The 17,353-nt window shown below is 47.8% G+C and overlaps 1 protein-coding gene across 1 annotated transcript; it reads left to right on the plus strand.

Annotated features, from left to right (window-relative positions):
• Positions 1-2,545: 2,545 nt before the first annotated feature.
• Erich4 (glutamate rich 4) lies at positions 2,546-3,886 on the plus strand. The gene is made up of 2 exons (XM_027430619.2): positions 2,546-2,719; positions 3,632-3,886. Exons 1-2 carry the CDS (start codon positions 2,546-2,548, stop codon positions 3,884-3,886), a joined length of 429 nt encoding a protein of 142 aa, XP_027286420.1.
• Positions 3,887-17,353: the final 13,467 nt, after the last annotated feature.

Here is a 17,353-nt window from a genome sequence, read left to right on the forward strand (position 1 = left end):
TGTACCTTTGCCCTCTTGGCTGTTGTACCTGGTTCTCTCTCCTCTCCTTTGCCCTGTTGGACCCAAAAGTGAAATCTAACTCCGGGAGACGCACCCCACAGAGTCACTCACAGGACACAAGTTCAAAGGATTTTATTCCAACGCGTTGGGGTCGTTCCCTGGGAAGAGAGCCGCAGGCAGTTTTTATGTCTTTTTGGTCACTAGGCAGGAGTGTGACAGGGAGGTAGGAGCAAGGCCAGAGAGGTGGGCAGTGGGGCTGACCGTGTAGGTCCAGTAGGGTTTTCTTCTATTCACAGAGGGAGAGAGGAGTTTCAAAATCTGATTTACATGTTGCAGAGAGTTGGGGACTCTTAGGGGACAGGGGTGGACCTGAGGTCAGCAAAGAGGCTGCTGCAATAGTGCAGGCCTGTGGTGAACAAGAATGGGGGAGGGGAGCAGTAGTGAAAACTGCTGGAGACAAAAGCCTGAGAAACCAAAAGGTGCCAGGAGCATGGAGAGATGGCTCAGAGGTTAGGAGCACTGGCTGCTCTTCCAGAGATCCTGAGTTCAATTCCTAACACCCACGTGGTGGCTCACAACCCTCTGTAATGGGATCTGGTGCCCTCTTCTGGTGTGCAGGCAGACATGCAGACAGAATACTGTGTACATAACAAATAAATACATCTTAAACTCAAAAGGAACCAAAAGGTTTCACTTACAGAAGTGGAGAAGCAGGGAGTGGTGGGTGGGTGTGCCGAGGTAGGGGCTGGTAGGCTGAATAGCCCCCCAACCACAAATGTTGTCCTTGTCCTGCAACAATTTCTCAGAGGCTGTATGTATCGGTGAGTCAAAGCAACTTTCGGAAGGAAGATTATTTGGGCTGAGCCCGTCACAGTGGGGAGGCACGGGCATGTGGCAGCCAGGCCTGCCGTCAGGAGCAGGAAGCTGTACGCTCACATCTTCAGCTCAAGTTCAAAGCAGAGAAAGTAACTGGAAATGGCGAGGCTCTAAACTCTCAAAGCCCACCTCCAGTGAGGCACTACCTCGAGCAAGGTGGTTCCTCCCAAAGCTCCCCAAACCTCCATGGACCACCCAACTGCCTGAGCCCATGGGAGACATTTCCATTTAAACCACCACACTCTATACTACTTTTTGCTTTGTTTTGTTTTTTGGTTCTTTGAGACAGGGTTTCTCTGTGTAGCTTTGGAGCCTATCCTGGCACTCGCTCTGGAGACCAGGCTGGCCTCGAACTCACAGAGATCTGCCTGCCTCTGCCTCCCGAGTGCTGGGATTAAAAGCGTGTGCCACCACTCTATACTACTTTATAGCAGTGTACTTACTGCTTTGTGGCCTAGGCTGGGCTGAAATTTGTAATCCTCCTGCTCTTAAGTTCTGGGATCCGGGCGTTTGTGGTGCACACCTTTAATCCCAGTACTCGGGAGGCAGAGGCAGGAGGATCTCTGTGAGTTCGAGACCAGCCTGGTCTACAGAGTGAGTGCCAGGACAGGCAAGACTACATAGAAAAACCCTGTCTGGAAAAACTAAAAACAAAACAAAAAAAAGTGTCTCTTCATAGCAATAGAAACCCAAGACTTTCTCTGTCTCTCTGTCTGTCTCTGTCTCTGTCTCTGTCTCTCTCTCTCTCTCTGTGTGTGTGTGTGTGTGTGTGTGTGTGTGTGTGTGTGTGTGTCCGTCCTGGGGATTGAACTCAGATCATCAGGTTTGGTGGCAAGCACCTTTTCCCTCTGAGCCATCTCTGAAGCCCCCTTGCATTGTTTTAGCTACCAAGATAGTTGCGATTTATCGTATCGTAACATCTACAGGAAACGGATCCAGTGGGTTAGATCCAAAGTGGGAGCTCTGTGCTGAACACACTGACCTTGAGATGAGAGACTTGCAGGGTTAGAGTCTGGGCTGGTGGGGGGGGGGGCGACAGCTGCAGTCTAAGCCGAGGACCCAGGGACCCCTGGCAAACTCATGGGCTTGTAGGGGTCAAGGCAGAGCCTGACCTGGAGCACTTCCCAGTCCTGACCGCCTTGCAGCGACACAACAGGCGTGTCCAAGGCTAGCAGCTCTGGCTGCTGTATGGCAGCCTGCAGCCTTCACACTGAGGCTCTTCAGACACACCGGTGGCAAAGACACACTTGTCTGGCAGGGGACAGACAAGGATCGATTTAAGGGGCTAGCCAAGGTCGTTTCAGCTAAAGAGGCTGAGGAAGAGGGTCTGGAGAGGTGTAAGGACCAGGAAGGAAGACAGCCTCTCTCCTTCAGGTGTTGAGCATTAAACACCGTGTTCCCTGAGGGGGGGGGTCAGCCTGAGAGGCAACAGGGTAAAGTTGGACCTCTGCTCGAGGCTATCTTTGGACCCTGTGAGATCAGGGAGGTTGGACTCCAGAAAGAAAGAAAAAAAAATGTGGCCATCTGATTCAGAGTGAAGAACGGACTTTGGGATGCGTCTGCCAGCCCCTCCCGACCTTCCCCCCCCCCCGCCCCATCCCACAGCCTCCCAGGGGACTGTGTCACTTGGACCTTGCTACTTCCTGCTCTTCAGTCCACAGTTCAGACTATGGAGCTGTGGGTGCAGCTGGAGCAGGCTGGACTGGAGGCCCTTGGATTGGGTCCACCCCCCCAGGCCCTAAGGATGCCCCCGCCAGAAGGGAACCCTGGCCAGATCCTTATGTCCTCAGGGACAGAACTTGGGGGTGCCAGGGAGCCGCTGCTGTGGATCTGGGAGGAGCTGGTGAGTGAAAGGGTACGACAAAGATAGGAGGTAGATACGATGGGGAAAGACTATGAGTGAAGGTTGTTAATAGAAACAGACACGGCCAAGGATCAGCTAGGCCTGCTGGCTTATGCCTATGAGGCAGCCCCGGCAGGAGAATTTCAAGTTTAAGATTGCAGATTGAGATCATGTGTGAAAATAAAATAAAACAAGGGTGATGGGGGAGGTCCCTCTGTGTATATGATTGTCTTATTGGTTGGGAAATAAAGTCCTGTTGGCCAATAGGAAAACAAGATAGTAGGATAGGAGTCAAGGAGGATTCTGGGAAAGGTAGGAGAAAGCACAGTGTGACCATGTGAGCCCTCAAAGACAGGGCGCGTCTGTTAAGTCTTATAAAATATATAGATTTATGATAATTAAGACTGAGCTAGCAGATGAGAAATCCCAGTCATTGGCCAAGCAGCATTTGAACCTAACATAAGTCTCTGTGTGTTACTTGGGACCTTAGCGTGTCAGCGGGCAGAACTTGGGCGGCCTGGTGGAAAGTGCCCATGTGGCATGAGGACTCGGGCAGCTTGGCAGAAAGCTGCCCCGACAGGCAGCTCGGGGACAGAACATGAGAGTCAGGAATGGTGACAGTCCCGGGGAGAAGCGAAGGTATACATCAGAGACTGAGGTCAGGGACAGACAGGAGGACCTCAGACGGAATGGCACCCAGGAGGGACCAAGGGAATGAGAAAACAGAGTTGGAGGTGTGGAGTCAGAGAGTAAAAGAAGGGGCCACAGAGATGAAGGGACAGTGGTCAGCAGAGAAACAGATCAGGAGGCGTGAGGTGTCTGGTCAGGCAGCCTAGGACTTGCTCCCATGAAGCTCCTGGCAGGGTTCCTTGTTCTGTGAGGCATCTCCACAGTGTTCCTGTATTCCTTTAGGGGAACCTGCGCCGAGTGGACGTCCAGCTGTTGGGACAGCTGTGTCACCTGGGACTGGAGATGGGGGCCCTGCGGGAGGAGCTGGCCACCATCCTGGAAGAGGAGGAGGAGGAGGAGGAGGAGGAGGAAGGAGAAGAGGAGGAGGAGAGCTGTGTTGAAGAAGAGGACAAAGGGCCTCAGGGGAAGCAGGAGGAGGGGCATCCAGGGGCCTCCTATCCAGCCCTGTGCCTCCCTGACTTTGAGATGACCATCTGAGGTCATGGAGCCTGACACACAAATGAGATGCAAACGTATGCAAAGGCAAGAAGATATTTGGGTCCAATCAGGTTGAGAATCAATGATGCTCCTTCAGCAGACCGCTCTTCCCCAGAGGAGTGCAGCGGGGATCCTGGCAATGGCCCCATGAGATGTGGCCAGGTTTGACTGTAGACTCAGGAGAGGCACAGACACTATAGGTCTGTCTGCAGAAGTGTTGGCAATGTGGCCTGGAGACCTGGTGCTTGGCAAAAGTGATGGAGATGCTGGCAGACAGAACGGAAGACCAATTCAGCCTAGCGTGGTAGCTGTCATGGCAACGGAGACATGGCGAGTTCACACTGAGATGAGCATGAGGCAAAGTTCAATGACTTCTCGATAATTTAAAAAATTGATTACACGTTGAAATGATGTCTTGAATACATGGGATAAAATATTTATTTCATATGCTTTTATTGTGGTTATATATATTCATATATATAAAACTATTTTAGTCAATTTTCATGTGTGGTATGTGATATAAGTGCACACCTGTGTGCAGGTGTGTGTGGCTGTCTCCCTCTGTGGGTCTCCCACTGAACCATGCCACTGTGGCTAGGCTGGCCCTCAAGCTCCCAGGACTTGCGTGGTTGCCCCGTCTCCAGTGCTGGGGGTAACAGGCACATGTGGTTGAGCCTGGCCTTTTCCTTTGGGTGATGGGAGTTTGAATTCAGGCCTTCGTTACGTTTGCACAGCAAGTGGTCTTACCCACTGAGCCATCCGAGCTCCATCGTAGGTTCTTTCTTCTGTCTCTGTCTCTGTCTCTGTCTGTCTCTGTCTCTCTCTCTCTCTCTCTCTCTCTCTCTCTCTTTCTGAGATAGGTCTCTATGTAGTCATATAATCCAGGCTGGCCTGGAACTCACAGAGCTTCTCCTGCCTCTGCCTCCTGAGTGCTGGGGTTAAAGGTGTGTGGCACCATGTTTGCTTTTCTCCCTTTTCTTTATTCTGGTTGTATATTTGTGTGAGTGTGGATTTGTACATGCCACAGCAGGTGTGGAGGTCAGGGGACAACCTTAGGCACCAATGCGTGGTTTCTACCCCGAAATAGGGACTCTCATATTTATGGCCATATGCCAAGGTTACCTAGCCTGAGGGTTTCTGGAGGTTCCCCTGTCTCCTCTTCCCATCTATCCATGGGGGCACCGGGATTAAGATACTCACTAAGGAATCCAGGTTTACATTGGTTCTGGGGATTTGAACTAGGTTCGTATACTGGAAAGCACTTTCCCAACTGAGTCATCCTAGGTCCTCATTCTTTTTTATTTTTATTTTTTTGTTTTTGAGACAGGATTTCTTTATATACTCCAGTATGGACTGAAATTCTCAATTTGTTTCCCTCAGCAATCTGAGTGCAGGGGTAACACATGAGTGCTGGGGTGACAGATGAGAGCTGGGTGACAGATGTGAGCTGGGTGACAGATGAGATCTGGGTGACAAAGGAGAGCAGGGTGACAGATGTGAGAGCTGAGTGACAGATGAGAGCTGTGTGACAGTAGTGATCTGGGGTGACAGATGTGTGCTGGGTGACAGATGTGTGCGGGGTGACAGATGAGAGCTGGGTGACAGATGAGAGCTGGGTGACAGATGAGAGCTGGGTGACAGATGTGTGATGGGTGACAGATGAGAGCTGTGTGAAGGATGAGACTGGGTGACAGAAGAGAGCTGGGTGACAGATGTGTACTGGTTGACAGTTGACAGCTGTGGTGACAGATGAGAGCTGGGTGACAGATGAGTGCTTGGTGACAGATGTGTGCTGGGTGACAGATGAGATCTGGGTGACAGATGAGAGCTGTGTGAAGGATGAGACCTGGGTGACAGAAGAGAGCTGGGTGACAGATGTGTGCTGGTTGACAGTTGACAGCTGTGGTGACAGATGAGAGCTGGGTGACAGATGAGTGCCTGGTGACAGATGTGTGCTGGGTGACAGATGATAGCTGGGTGGCAAATGAGAGCTGTGTGAAGGATGAGACTGGGTGACAGAAGAGAGCTGGGTGACAGATGAGAGCTGGGTGACAGATGTGTGATGGGTGACAGATGAGAGCTGTGTGAAGGATGAGACTGGGTGACAGAAGAGAGCTGGGTGACAGATGTGTACTGGTTGACAGTTGACAGCTGTGGTGACAGATGAGAGCTGGGTGACAGATGAGTGCTTGGTGACAGATGTGTGCTGGGTGACAGATGAGATCTGGGTGACAGATGAGAGCTGTGTGAAGGATGAGACCTGGGTGACAGAAGAGAGCTGGGTGACAGATGTGTGCTGGTTGACAGTTGACAGCTGTGGTGACAGATGAGAGCTGGGTGACAGATGAGTGCCTGGTGACAGATGTGTGCTGGGTGACAGATGATAGCTGGGTGGCAAATGAGATTGGGGTGACAGATGAGAGCTGGGTGACAGATGTGTGCTGGGAGACAGATGAAGCTGGGTGACAGAGGAGATCTGTGGTGACAGTGAGAGTTGGGTACAGATGAGAGCTGTGTGACAGATGAGAGCAGGGTGACACATGAGAGCTGGGTGACAGATGTGTGCTGGGTGACAGATGAGAGCTGGGTGACAGATGTGTGCTGGGTGACAGATGACAGCTGGGTGAGAGATGAGAGATGGGTGACAGATGTGTTCTCAGTGTCAGATGAGAGCTGGGTGACAGATGAGAGCTTGGGTGAAAGATGAGAACTGAGTGACAGATGTGTGCTGGTGACAGATGTGTTCTGGGTGGCAGATGAGAGCTGGGTGAGAGATGAGAGCTGTATGACAGATGCGTGCTGGGTAACAGACGTGAGCTGGGTGACACATGTCAGCTGGGTGACAGATGAAAGTTGATGTGACAGATGAGAGCTGGCTGACAGATGTGTGGTGTGTTACGGATGAGGGCTGGGTAACAACAGAGCTTGTTGACAGATCAGATCTGGGTGACAGATGTGTGCTGTGTGTCAGATGAGAACTAGGGTCAAAGATAAGAGCTGGGTGACAGATGAGAGCTGGGTGACAGATGTGTGCTGTGTGTCAGATGAGAACTAGGGTCAAAGATAAGAGCTGGGTGACAGATAAGACCTGGGTGACAGTTAGAGCTGGGTGACAGTTAGAGCTGGGTGACAGATGATAGCTGGGTGACAGATGAGAGTTGGCGTGACAGATGAGAGCTTGGTGGCAGATGTGTGCTGGGTGACAGATGACAGCTGGGTGACAGATGAGAGCGGGGTGACAGATGAGTGCTGGGGTGACAGATGAGAGCTGGGTGACAGATGAGAGCAGGGTGACAGATGAGTGCTGGGGTGACAGATGAGAGCTGGGTGACAGATGAGAGCTGGGTGACAGATGAGAGCTGGGTGACAGATGAGACCAGGAGTGAGAGATGAGACCTGGGTGACAGATGTGTGCTGGGTGACAGTTTTGAGAGCTGGGTGAAACATGTGAGTTGTGTGACAGATGAGAGCTGGGTGATAGATGTGTGCTCGGAGACTAATGTGTGCTGTGTGACAGATGTGAGCTGGATTACAGAGGAGATATGGGTGACATCAGAGCTGGGTGACAGATGTGTGCTGGGTGAGAAATGAGAGCTGGCGTGTCAGACGAGAGCTGGGTTTACAGATGAGAGCTGTGTGACAGATTAGAGCTGTGGTGGCAGATGAGAGCTGGGTGACAGATGAGAGCTGGGGTGTCAGATTAGAGCTGGGTGGCAGATGAGAGCTGGGTGACAGATGAGAGCTGTGGTGGCAGATGAGAGCTGGGTGACAGATGAGAGCTGGGTGACAGATGAGAGCTTGGTGGCAGATGTGTGCTGGGTGACACATGAGAGCTGGGTGAGAGATGAGTTCTGGGTGACAGGTGAGAGCTGGCTGACAGATTTGTGCTGGGTGACAGATGGGAGCTGGGGTCACAGATGAGAGCTGGGTGACAGATGTCAGCTGGGTGAGAGATGTGAGCTGTGTGACAGATGAGAGCTGACTGACAGATGAGAGCTGGGTGACAGATGAGACCTGGGGTGAGAGATGAGAGTTGGGTGACAGATGAGAGCTAGGTCACAGATGAGAGCTGGGTGACAGATTTGAGTTGGATGACAGATGAGTGCTTCGTGACAGATGTGTGCTTGGTGACAGGTTAGAGGTGGATGACAGATGTGAGCTGGCTGACAGATGTGTGCTGGGTGACAGATGAGAGCTGGTTGAAAGATGAGACCTGGGTGACAGATGTGTGCTGTGTGACAGATGTTTGCTGGGTTACAGATGAGAACTGGGTGACAGATGTCTGCTGGGTGACAGATGAGAGCTTGGGTGACAGATGAGAGCTGGGTGACAGATGAGAGCTGGGGTGAAAGATGTGCCCTGGGTTCCAAATGAGAGTTGGGTTACAGATGAGATTTGCGTTGACAGATGAGAGCTGGGTGATAGATGAGAGTTGGGGTCTCAGATGAGAGCTGGGTGACAGATGTGTGCTGGTGACAGATGTGAGCTGGGTGACACACGTGAGCTGGGAGACAGATGAGAGCTGGGTGACAGATGTGTGCTGGGTGACAGACAAGTGCTGGGTGACAGATGTGTGCTGGGTGACAGACGAGTGTTCGGTGACAGATGTGTTCTGGGTGACAGATGAGAGCTGGGCTACAGATGAGAGCTCGGTGACAGATGAGAGCTGGGGTGACAGATGTGTGCTGGGTGACAGATGAGAGCTGTGTGACAGATTTGTGCTGCGTGACTGATGTGAGCTGGGTGACACATGTCAGCTGGGTTACAGATGAGAGCTCGGTGATAGATGTGTGCTGGGTGACAGATGAGTTTTTGGGTCATAGATGAGAGCTAGTGTGAAAGATGTGTGTTGTGTGACAGATGAGAGCTGGGTGACAGATGAGTGTTGGGTGACAGATGTGTGCTGGGTTGCAGATGAGATTTGGGGTGACAGATGAGAGCTGGGTGACAGATGAGAGCAAGGGTGACAGATGTGTGCTGGGTGACAGATGAGATCTGGGGTGACAGATGTGTGATGGTTGACAGATGAGAGCTGGGTGACAGATGTGAGCTGGGTGACTGATGAGATCTGGGGTCACAGATGAGAGCTGGGGTGAGAGATGAGAGCTGGGGTGCGAGATGAGAGCTGGGTGACAGATGAGAGCTAAGTGACAAATATTTGCTGGGTGTCAGTTGAGAGTTGGGTGACAGAGGAGATCTGGGACTTTGAAACTACAACAGACATAGTTTGTACTTATGTACCTTTCAAAGGACATATTTTTGTGTATTTCGGTGCAATTGGACTTTGGAACTAAAAGAGAGATAGTGGTTAGTTATGTACAATGCAATAGACCTAGTTTTGTGTATGTCGTTGTATCTGGACCTTGGAACTGCAACAGAATTGGTGGGTAGTTATGTACGATTCAATGGACCTAGTTTTGTGCATTTCGTTGTATCTGGACTTTGGAACTACAACAGAAATAGTGGGGAGTTATATACGATTCAATGGACCTAGTTTTCTGTATTTTGTTGTATCCATCCGGAATTTGGAACTACAACAGAGATAGTGGGTAGTTATGTATGATTCAATGGACCTAGTTTTGTGTAATTCGTTGTATCCAGACATTGGAAATACAGCAGAGATAGTGGGTAGTTATGTAGGATTCAATAGACCTAGTTTTGTGCATTTCATTGTATCCGGACTTTGGGACTACAACAGAGATAGTGGGTAGTTATGTACAATTCAATGGACCTAGTTTTGTGTATTTTGTTGTATCCGGACGTTGGGACAGCAAAGGAGATAGTGGGTAGTTATGTAGGATTCAATGGACCTAGTTTTGTGTAATTCGGTGTATCCAGACATTGGAACTGCAACAGAGATAGTGGGTTGTTATGTACGATTCAATGGACCTAATTTTGTACATTTCGTTGTATCCGGACTTTGGAATTGCTACAGAGATGGTGGGTAGTTACGTACGATTCAATGGACCTAGTTTTGCGTATTTTGTTGTATCCGGACTTTGGAACTGCAACAGAGATAGTGGGTAATTATATACGATTCAATGGACCTGGTTTTCTGTATTTCGCTGTATCCGGACTTTGGAATTGCTACAGAGACGGTGGGTAGTTATGTAGGATTCAATGGACCTAGTTTTGTGTATTTTGTTGTATCCGGACTCTGGAACTACAACACAGATAGTGGATAGTTAAGTGTGATTTAATGGACCTACGTTTGTGCATTTCGTTTTTTCCAGACTTTGGAACTGCAACAGAGATGGTGGGTAGTTATGTACGATACAATGGGTATAGTTTTATGTAATTCTCACACTTGCGCTCATCTGTCACCCAGCTGTCATCTGTGACCCCAACTCTCATCTGTCACCCAACTCTCATCTGTCACCCAGCTCTCATCTCTCACCCAGCTCTCTTCTGTCACCCCACACACATACCACACACTACATAATACACTACACACATACACTACACACATATACCACATACACACACAACACAAACACACCACACACATAGACTACACACATACACTACACACACACCAAACACACACACCACACACATACACCTCACAGACACACCACACACATACACTACACACATATACCACACACACCACATACACACACAACACACATACAAGACACCCACACACAACACAAACACACACCACACACATACACTACACACACAGCAAACACACACACCACACACATACACCTCACAGACACACCACACACATACATTACACAGACACACCACACATATACACTACACACACACACACCACATACACACCACATACATACACTACACACACACACCACATACATACACTACACAATACACTACACACACATCAAACACACACACCACACACATACACTATACACACACACACCACATACATACAATATACACATACACTACACACACACACCAATCACACACACCACACATACACACCACACACATACACTACACACACAACCAATACATACAATACACAGATACACTACACACTCACACCACACACGCACACCACACACATAGACTACACACATACACTACACACACACACACCAAACACACACACCACACACATACACTACACAGACACACCACACACATACACTACACACATCACACACATACACCACACACACACACCACATACACACACCACACACACACACCACACACACCACACACACACACCACACACACACACCACACACACACACACACACACACACACACCCACACACACACACCACACACATACACTACACACACACACCACACACACACACACCACCACACACATACACCACACACACACCACATACACACACCACACACACACACCACACACACCACACACATACACCACACACACACCACATACACACACCACACACACACACCACACACACCACACACATACACTACACACACACCTCACATATACACTACATACATACACTACACACACACAGCAAACACACACACCACACACATACACCACACACATACACACCACACACACACACACACCACACACACACACCACACACATACACCACACACACCACACATACACCACACACACACACACACACACACACACACACACACATACACACACACACACACACACACACACACACATACACACACACACACACACACACACACAATACAAACACGGGAATGACTGCTAATCCGTGTCCTATGGCGGGGCCTGTGGACCCCGCCTTGTGCCTTCTCCCTGGAGCTGTGGTGTGAGGTGCACGGGCTGCGCTCAGTCCGTCCCTCTGTCTCATGGGACTTGGTCCTTTTCCCTGCTTAGTGACATCATGGAAATATTTGTGGGTTCTCGGTGTCCTCGCAGGGTTTTCCTGCAGTGTTAGGACTTCCTGGGCTCAGGAGTGTGGCTCACTTCCCGTCCTCTTCTCCCCGTTTTCCTGTTGAATTTCTTCTCCTGTGTCCCTAGTGGGGACCGTGGGACTGAGAGACTGGATCGTGGCTCTGTCACCGCAGCATAAAAACTCAAAGTATTTCCTGTTTATTCCGGGTTTTCTTTTGTGGGGGGAGGGGCGGTTCAACAGGGATTTTCTGGGTCACAGCTCTGGCTGTCGTGGCCGTTGCAAACAGCGCTGCTATGAACATGGTTGAACATGTGTCCCTGTTGTATGAACATGCACTGCTTGGGTACATGCCCAAGAGAGCAATGGCTGGATCTTGAGGGAGACTGACTCCCGTTTTTCTGAGCAACCGCCATACTAATTTCCAGAGTGGTCTTACAAGTTCGCACTCCCACCAGCAATGGAGGAGTGTTCCTTTTTCTCCACATCCTCTCCAGCACAGGTTGTCATTGGTGTTTTTGATTTTTTCGCCATTCTGACAGGCGTGAGGAGGTATCTCAGAGTTATTTTGAGCTGCATTCTCTGATGGCCAAGGATTTTGAGCACCTTCTCAAGCGTCTTTCAGCCATTTCAGATTCCTCTGTTGAGAATTCTCTACTTCTGCACCCCACTTTTTAATTTCATTGTTTGGTGTTTTGGTGGCTAGCATCTTGAGCTCATTGTATACTTTGGAAATCAGTCCTCTGTCACATGTGGGATCGGTGAAGATTTTTCCCATTCTGTGGGTAGTCGTTTTGTCCTACTGACTGTTTCCTTCACCTTACGGAAGCCTCTCAGTTTCAGGAGGTCCCATTTATTAATTGTAGATCTCAGTGTCTGTGCTACTGGCGTAATGTTCAGGAATCGGTCTCCTGTACCAATTTTTCAAGGGTATCTCCCACTTTCTCTTCTAGAAGATTCAGTGTGGCTGGATTTATGTTGAGATCTTTGATCCATCTGGACTTAAGTTTTGTGCATGGTGACAGGTATGGATCTATCTGCAATCTTCTGCATGTCCGAATCCAGTTGAGCCAACATCAGGATTCCAAGCTGTTTTCAGAACCATGGCTCTATAATAAAGCCTGAAGTCACGGATGGTGATGCCCCCAGAAGATCCTTTATTGTATAGGATTGTTTTAGCTATCCTGGGTTTTTAGTTTTTCCATATAAAGTTGAGAATTGTTCTTTCAATGTCTGTGAAGAACTGTGTTGGTATTTTGATGGGATTGCATTTTGGCAAGATTGTCATTTTTACAATTTGATTCTACCTATCCAAGAGCATGGGAGATCTTTCCATTTTCTGGTATCTTTAATTTCTTTCTTTAAAGACTCAACGTTCTTACTGTGCAGGTCTTTCACTTTTTTGGTTAGTGTTATCCCAATTTTGTGGATATTATGAAGGGTGATGTTTCTCTGATTTCTTTCTCATTGCATTTATCATCTGTATATAGTAGGGCTACTGATTTTTTTTTTTAGTTGATTTTGTATCCTACTACTTTGCTGAAGGTGTTTATCAGCTGTAGGAGTTCCCTGGTAGAGTTTTTCAGGTCACTTATGTAGACTATCATATCATCTGCAAACAGTGAAAGTTTGACGTCTTCCTTTCCAATTTGTATCCCTTTGATCTCTTTTTCTTGTCTTATTGCTCTAGCTAGAACTTCAAGAACAATATTGAAGAGATATGGAGAGAGTGGACAGCCTTATCTTGTTCCTGATTTTAGAGGAATTGCTTTGAGTTTCTCTCCATTTAGTTTGATGTTGGCTATTGGTTTTGGTGTATATTGCGTTTATCATGTTTAGATATGTTCCTGTTATTCCTGTTCTCTCCAAGATCTTTATCATGAAGGGATGTTGGATTTTGTCAAAGGCTTTTTCAGCATCTAGTGAGATGATCATGTGTTTTTTCTTTTTCAGTCTGTTTATATGGTGGATTACATTGATGGATTTTTGTATGTTGAACCATCCCTGCATTCCTGGGATAAAGACAACTTGATCATGGTGGATGATTTTTCTAATGTGTTCTTGGATTCCATTTGCCAATATTTTATTGAGTATTTTTGCATCGATGTTTATGAGAGATATTGGTCTGTAGTTCTCTTTTTTACTTGTATCTTTGGGTGGCTTGTGTATTAAACTGATTGTAGCCTCATAAAAAGAGTTTGGCAATGTCCCTTCTGCTTCTGTTGTGTGGAACAATTTGAGGAGTACTGGTATTAGCTCTTGTTTGAATTTCTGGTAGAATTCTGCAGTGAGTCCTCTGGCCCAGGCTTTTTTTTGTTTGGGAGACTTCTGATGACTACTTCTAATTCATTAGGGGTTATGGGTCAATTTAAGTTGCTTATCTGTTCTTGATTTAATTTTAGTAAGTGAAATCTGTCCAGAAAATTGTCCATTTCCTTTAGATTTTCGAATTTTGAGGAATATAGGTTTTCAAAGAAAACCTGATGATTCTCTGAATTTCCTCTGTGTCTGTTGTTATGTCCCCCTTTTCATTCCTGATTTTATTAATTTGCATGTTCACTCTTTGTTGGTTGGTAAGTTTGGATAAAGGTTTTTCTGTCTTGTTGATTTTGTCGAAGACCCAACTCTTTGTTATATTGATTCTTTGTATTGTTCTCCTAGTTTCCATTTTATTGATTTCAGTCCTCAATTTGATTATTTCCTGGCATCTGCTCCTCCAGGGTGTATAGGGTTCTTTGTCTTCTAAAGCTTTCAGTTGTTCTGTCAATTCTCTACTGTGACTTTTCTCCAGTTTCTTCATGTGGGCACTTAGTGCTATGAACTTTCCTCTAAGCACTGCTTTCAGAGTGTCCCATAGGTTAGGGTATGTTGTGTCTACATTCTCATTAAGTTCTAGAAAGTATTTAATTTCTTTTTTTATTTCTTCCTTGACCCAGGAATGGTGCAATTGGATTTTATTCAATATCCATGAGTTTGTAGGTTTCCTGAAATTTGTATTGCTGCTGGATTCTAACTTTAAAAAGTGAAGGTCTGATAAGATATAGGGGCTTGTTTCCATTTTTTGTATCTGGGGAGGTTTTCTATGTTGCCAACTATGTGGTCAATTTTAGAGAAGGTGCCATAGGGCGCTGAGAAGAAGGTAAAGTTGGGCGCTTTTCATGTTTGGTAAAGTTGGATTATCTATTGCCTATATTTTTGAGAGTGTAGTTGTCTTCACTGGGTTGGAGTTTCCTTCCAGAACTTTCTGTAGTGCTGGATTTGTGGATATGTATTGTTTAAATCTCGTTTTGTCATGGAATATCTTGTTTTCTCCATCTATAGTGATTGAAAACTTTGCTGGGTACAGTAGTCTGGGTTGGCATCCATGCTCCCTTAGTGTTTGTAGGGTATCTATCCAGGACATTCTGGCTTTCAGAGTTTCCATTGAGAAGTCGGGTGTGATTCTGTTAGGTCTGCCTTTATATGTACTTGACATTTTTCCTTTGCTGCTCTTAATATTTTCTCTTCATTCTGTAGGTTTGGTGTTTTGATTATTATGTTTCGGGGGGACTTCTTTGTGGTCCAGTCTGTTTGGTGTTCTGTAAGCTTCTTGTACTTTCATAGGCCTATCCTTCTGTAGGTTGGGGAAGTTTTCTTCTATGATTTTGTTGAATATGTTTTCTGTACCTTTGAGCAGTATTTCTTCACCTTCTTCTATACCTATTATTCTTAGGTTTGGCCTTTTCACAGTGTCCCATATTTCCTGGATATTTTGTGTTAGGGATTTGTTGGACTTGAGCTTTTCTTTGGCCTATGACTGCATATCCTATAGCGAGTCTTCAACAACTGAGAGTCTCTCTTCCATCACCTGCATTCTCCATTGTCTGACTCTGTGGTGGGAGACACAGCTTCTCACAGACAACCATGTTAGGGTCTGCTGAGGTGGAGTGTGCAGGACCACACACTGGACCAGCAAGGAGGACGCAACACCGAGACTCTTCCGTAAGCAGTTTACTCAGGAAACTGAAACAATCTTCTGACCCCGGGGGAAGGCCCCCCACGGCTTGAAAGCACTCTTGCCAGCCAACCCCAGAATGCCACGTGGCTAAGGCGGATAGGCTCGCAATTGCTGATGCAAGTTTGAATCTTAGACCAAGCCAAATAAGGAGTTGTTTATTCCAGAGAGCGCTCACCCTCGGGATTGTGGAAGGCGGAAACCGGCGCCATCTTCTGGCGTGGTGCATCGCAGCTCTCCACAACTGGCCCTTCTAGGATGACCAGGAAACTCAGAAGCCATCTGCTCCCTCAGGCCCAGATAGAGTGTGTCCCATTATGGCTGTCCACCCCTCTGAGGTACCACTTCAAGTCCTTGGGAAGACCTCGCTCCCACTGTTTAACATAGTGTAGAAGGTTCCACAGGATTCCCCTTCAAGGCCCATGGATACAGACTGAAGGGCTGAGCCCAGACAGACATACTGGGCTCTGAGTGTCTTGTCATTGTGCCTAGAACTTTGCCCCTCCAAGTGACCTGGGCCCTGCCTTGGTTCCCATCACCAGACTATGCAATCACACCATTCACATTGAAGGGACCTGCTCCCCTTTCGGCAGCCATAACAGCCGAACACTGTGCTTGCCATAAACCTGCCTTGGTCACTTAGAGGTCAGATGCCTGTCTCGTGACAAGGAACCCATCAGAAGTTAGTCACTAGAAAGTCAGATGCCTGCCTTGTGACAAGGAACCAATCAGAAGTTAGCTGGTGGTGCTATGCTTTACGACTCTGGGTGTGCTTTACGGACAAGTGCACAGCAATGACACGCAGAGCATAGCAACCACCCTGGGAGGGCCTATGGGCCATAACAACCAGTTGACCAATCAACACAGGGCAAGCCTGGAGGCACACCAATCGTGAGCCTGTGCGTACCCCTATACACTCCCCATACGCTCTCCTATAAGATCTCCTGGGAGGCCCTAGGAGCCGTCTTTTCTAGCCATCCGCCATGGCGGGTGGGTGAAAGACCCGAGCTAACATGGGGTTAGCTCGTTAAAAAAACAATAAAGCCTCATGCAGTTTGCATCAAGCTCTCGAATCTGCCTGGTGATTGGGGTGACCGAGAACGTGGCCTGGGACCCCAGATACTTGAGTTTTCCGGGGTTTGTGGGCCACTGACTATACCAGGAGTTTCACTCTGGATCTATCTGGGAACTAAGATTGGGGCTGTAAAAGCAGCCACACTTGTCTCAGGGATGACATGATCTCAAAAAGGAGCATGTTTGCCCTCTAGAGCAATTGGTCCTCAACTTTCCTAATGCCGTGACCTTTGAATACAGTTCCTCATGCTGCAGTGACCCCCAATCTTAAAATTATTTCCATATCTATAATTTTTCTGCTGTTATGAATAATAAGGTAAATATCTGATATGCAGGATATCTGACATGGGACCCCTGTGAAAGGGTCGTTCAGAACCTCTTTCTAGGTTACGAACCCACAGGTTGCTGCTCTAGTGGATGCTTCAAGGGCAGAGCAGTCAGGACAGTGCACATTGGAGGGCAGGCATTGGACAAAGAGCACCTTCAGAAGACCGAACAGAAGGTTCCAGGCAGGGCTAAGGTAGGTGTGTGTGTGTG

Source organism: Cricetulus griseus, chromosome 9 (assembly GCF_003668045.3).
Source record: "Cricetulus griseus strain 17A/GY chromosome 9, alternate assembly CriGri-PICRH-1.0, whole genome shotgun sequence".
NCBI lineage: Eukaryota > Metazoa > Chordata > Mammalia > Rodentia > Cricetidae > Cricetulus > Cricetulus griseus.

Coding starts and splice junctions, on each gene's coding strand:
- Erich4 (XM_027430619.2), top strand. CDS start 2,546: ATGGAGCTGTGGGTGCAGCTGGAGCAGGCTGGACTGGAGGCCCTTGGA. Junction 2,720..3,631: donor TGTGGATCTGGGAGGAGCTG/GTGAGTGAAAGG, acceptor GTATTCCTTTAG/GGGAACCTGCGCCGAGTGGA.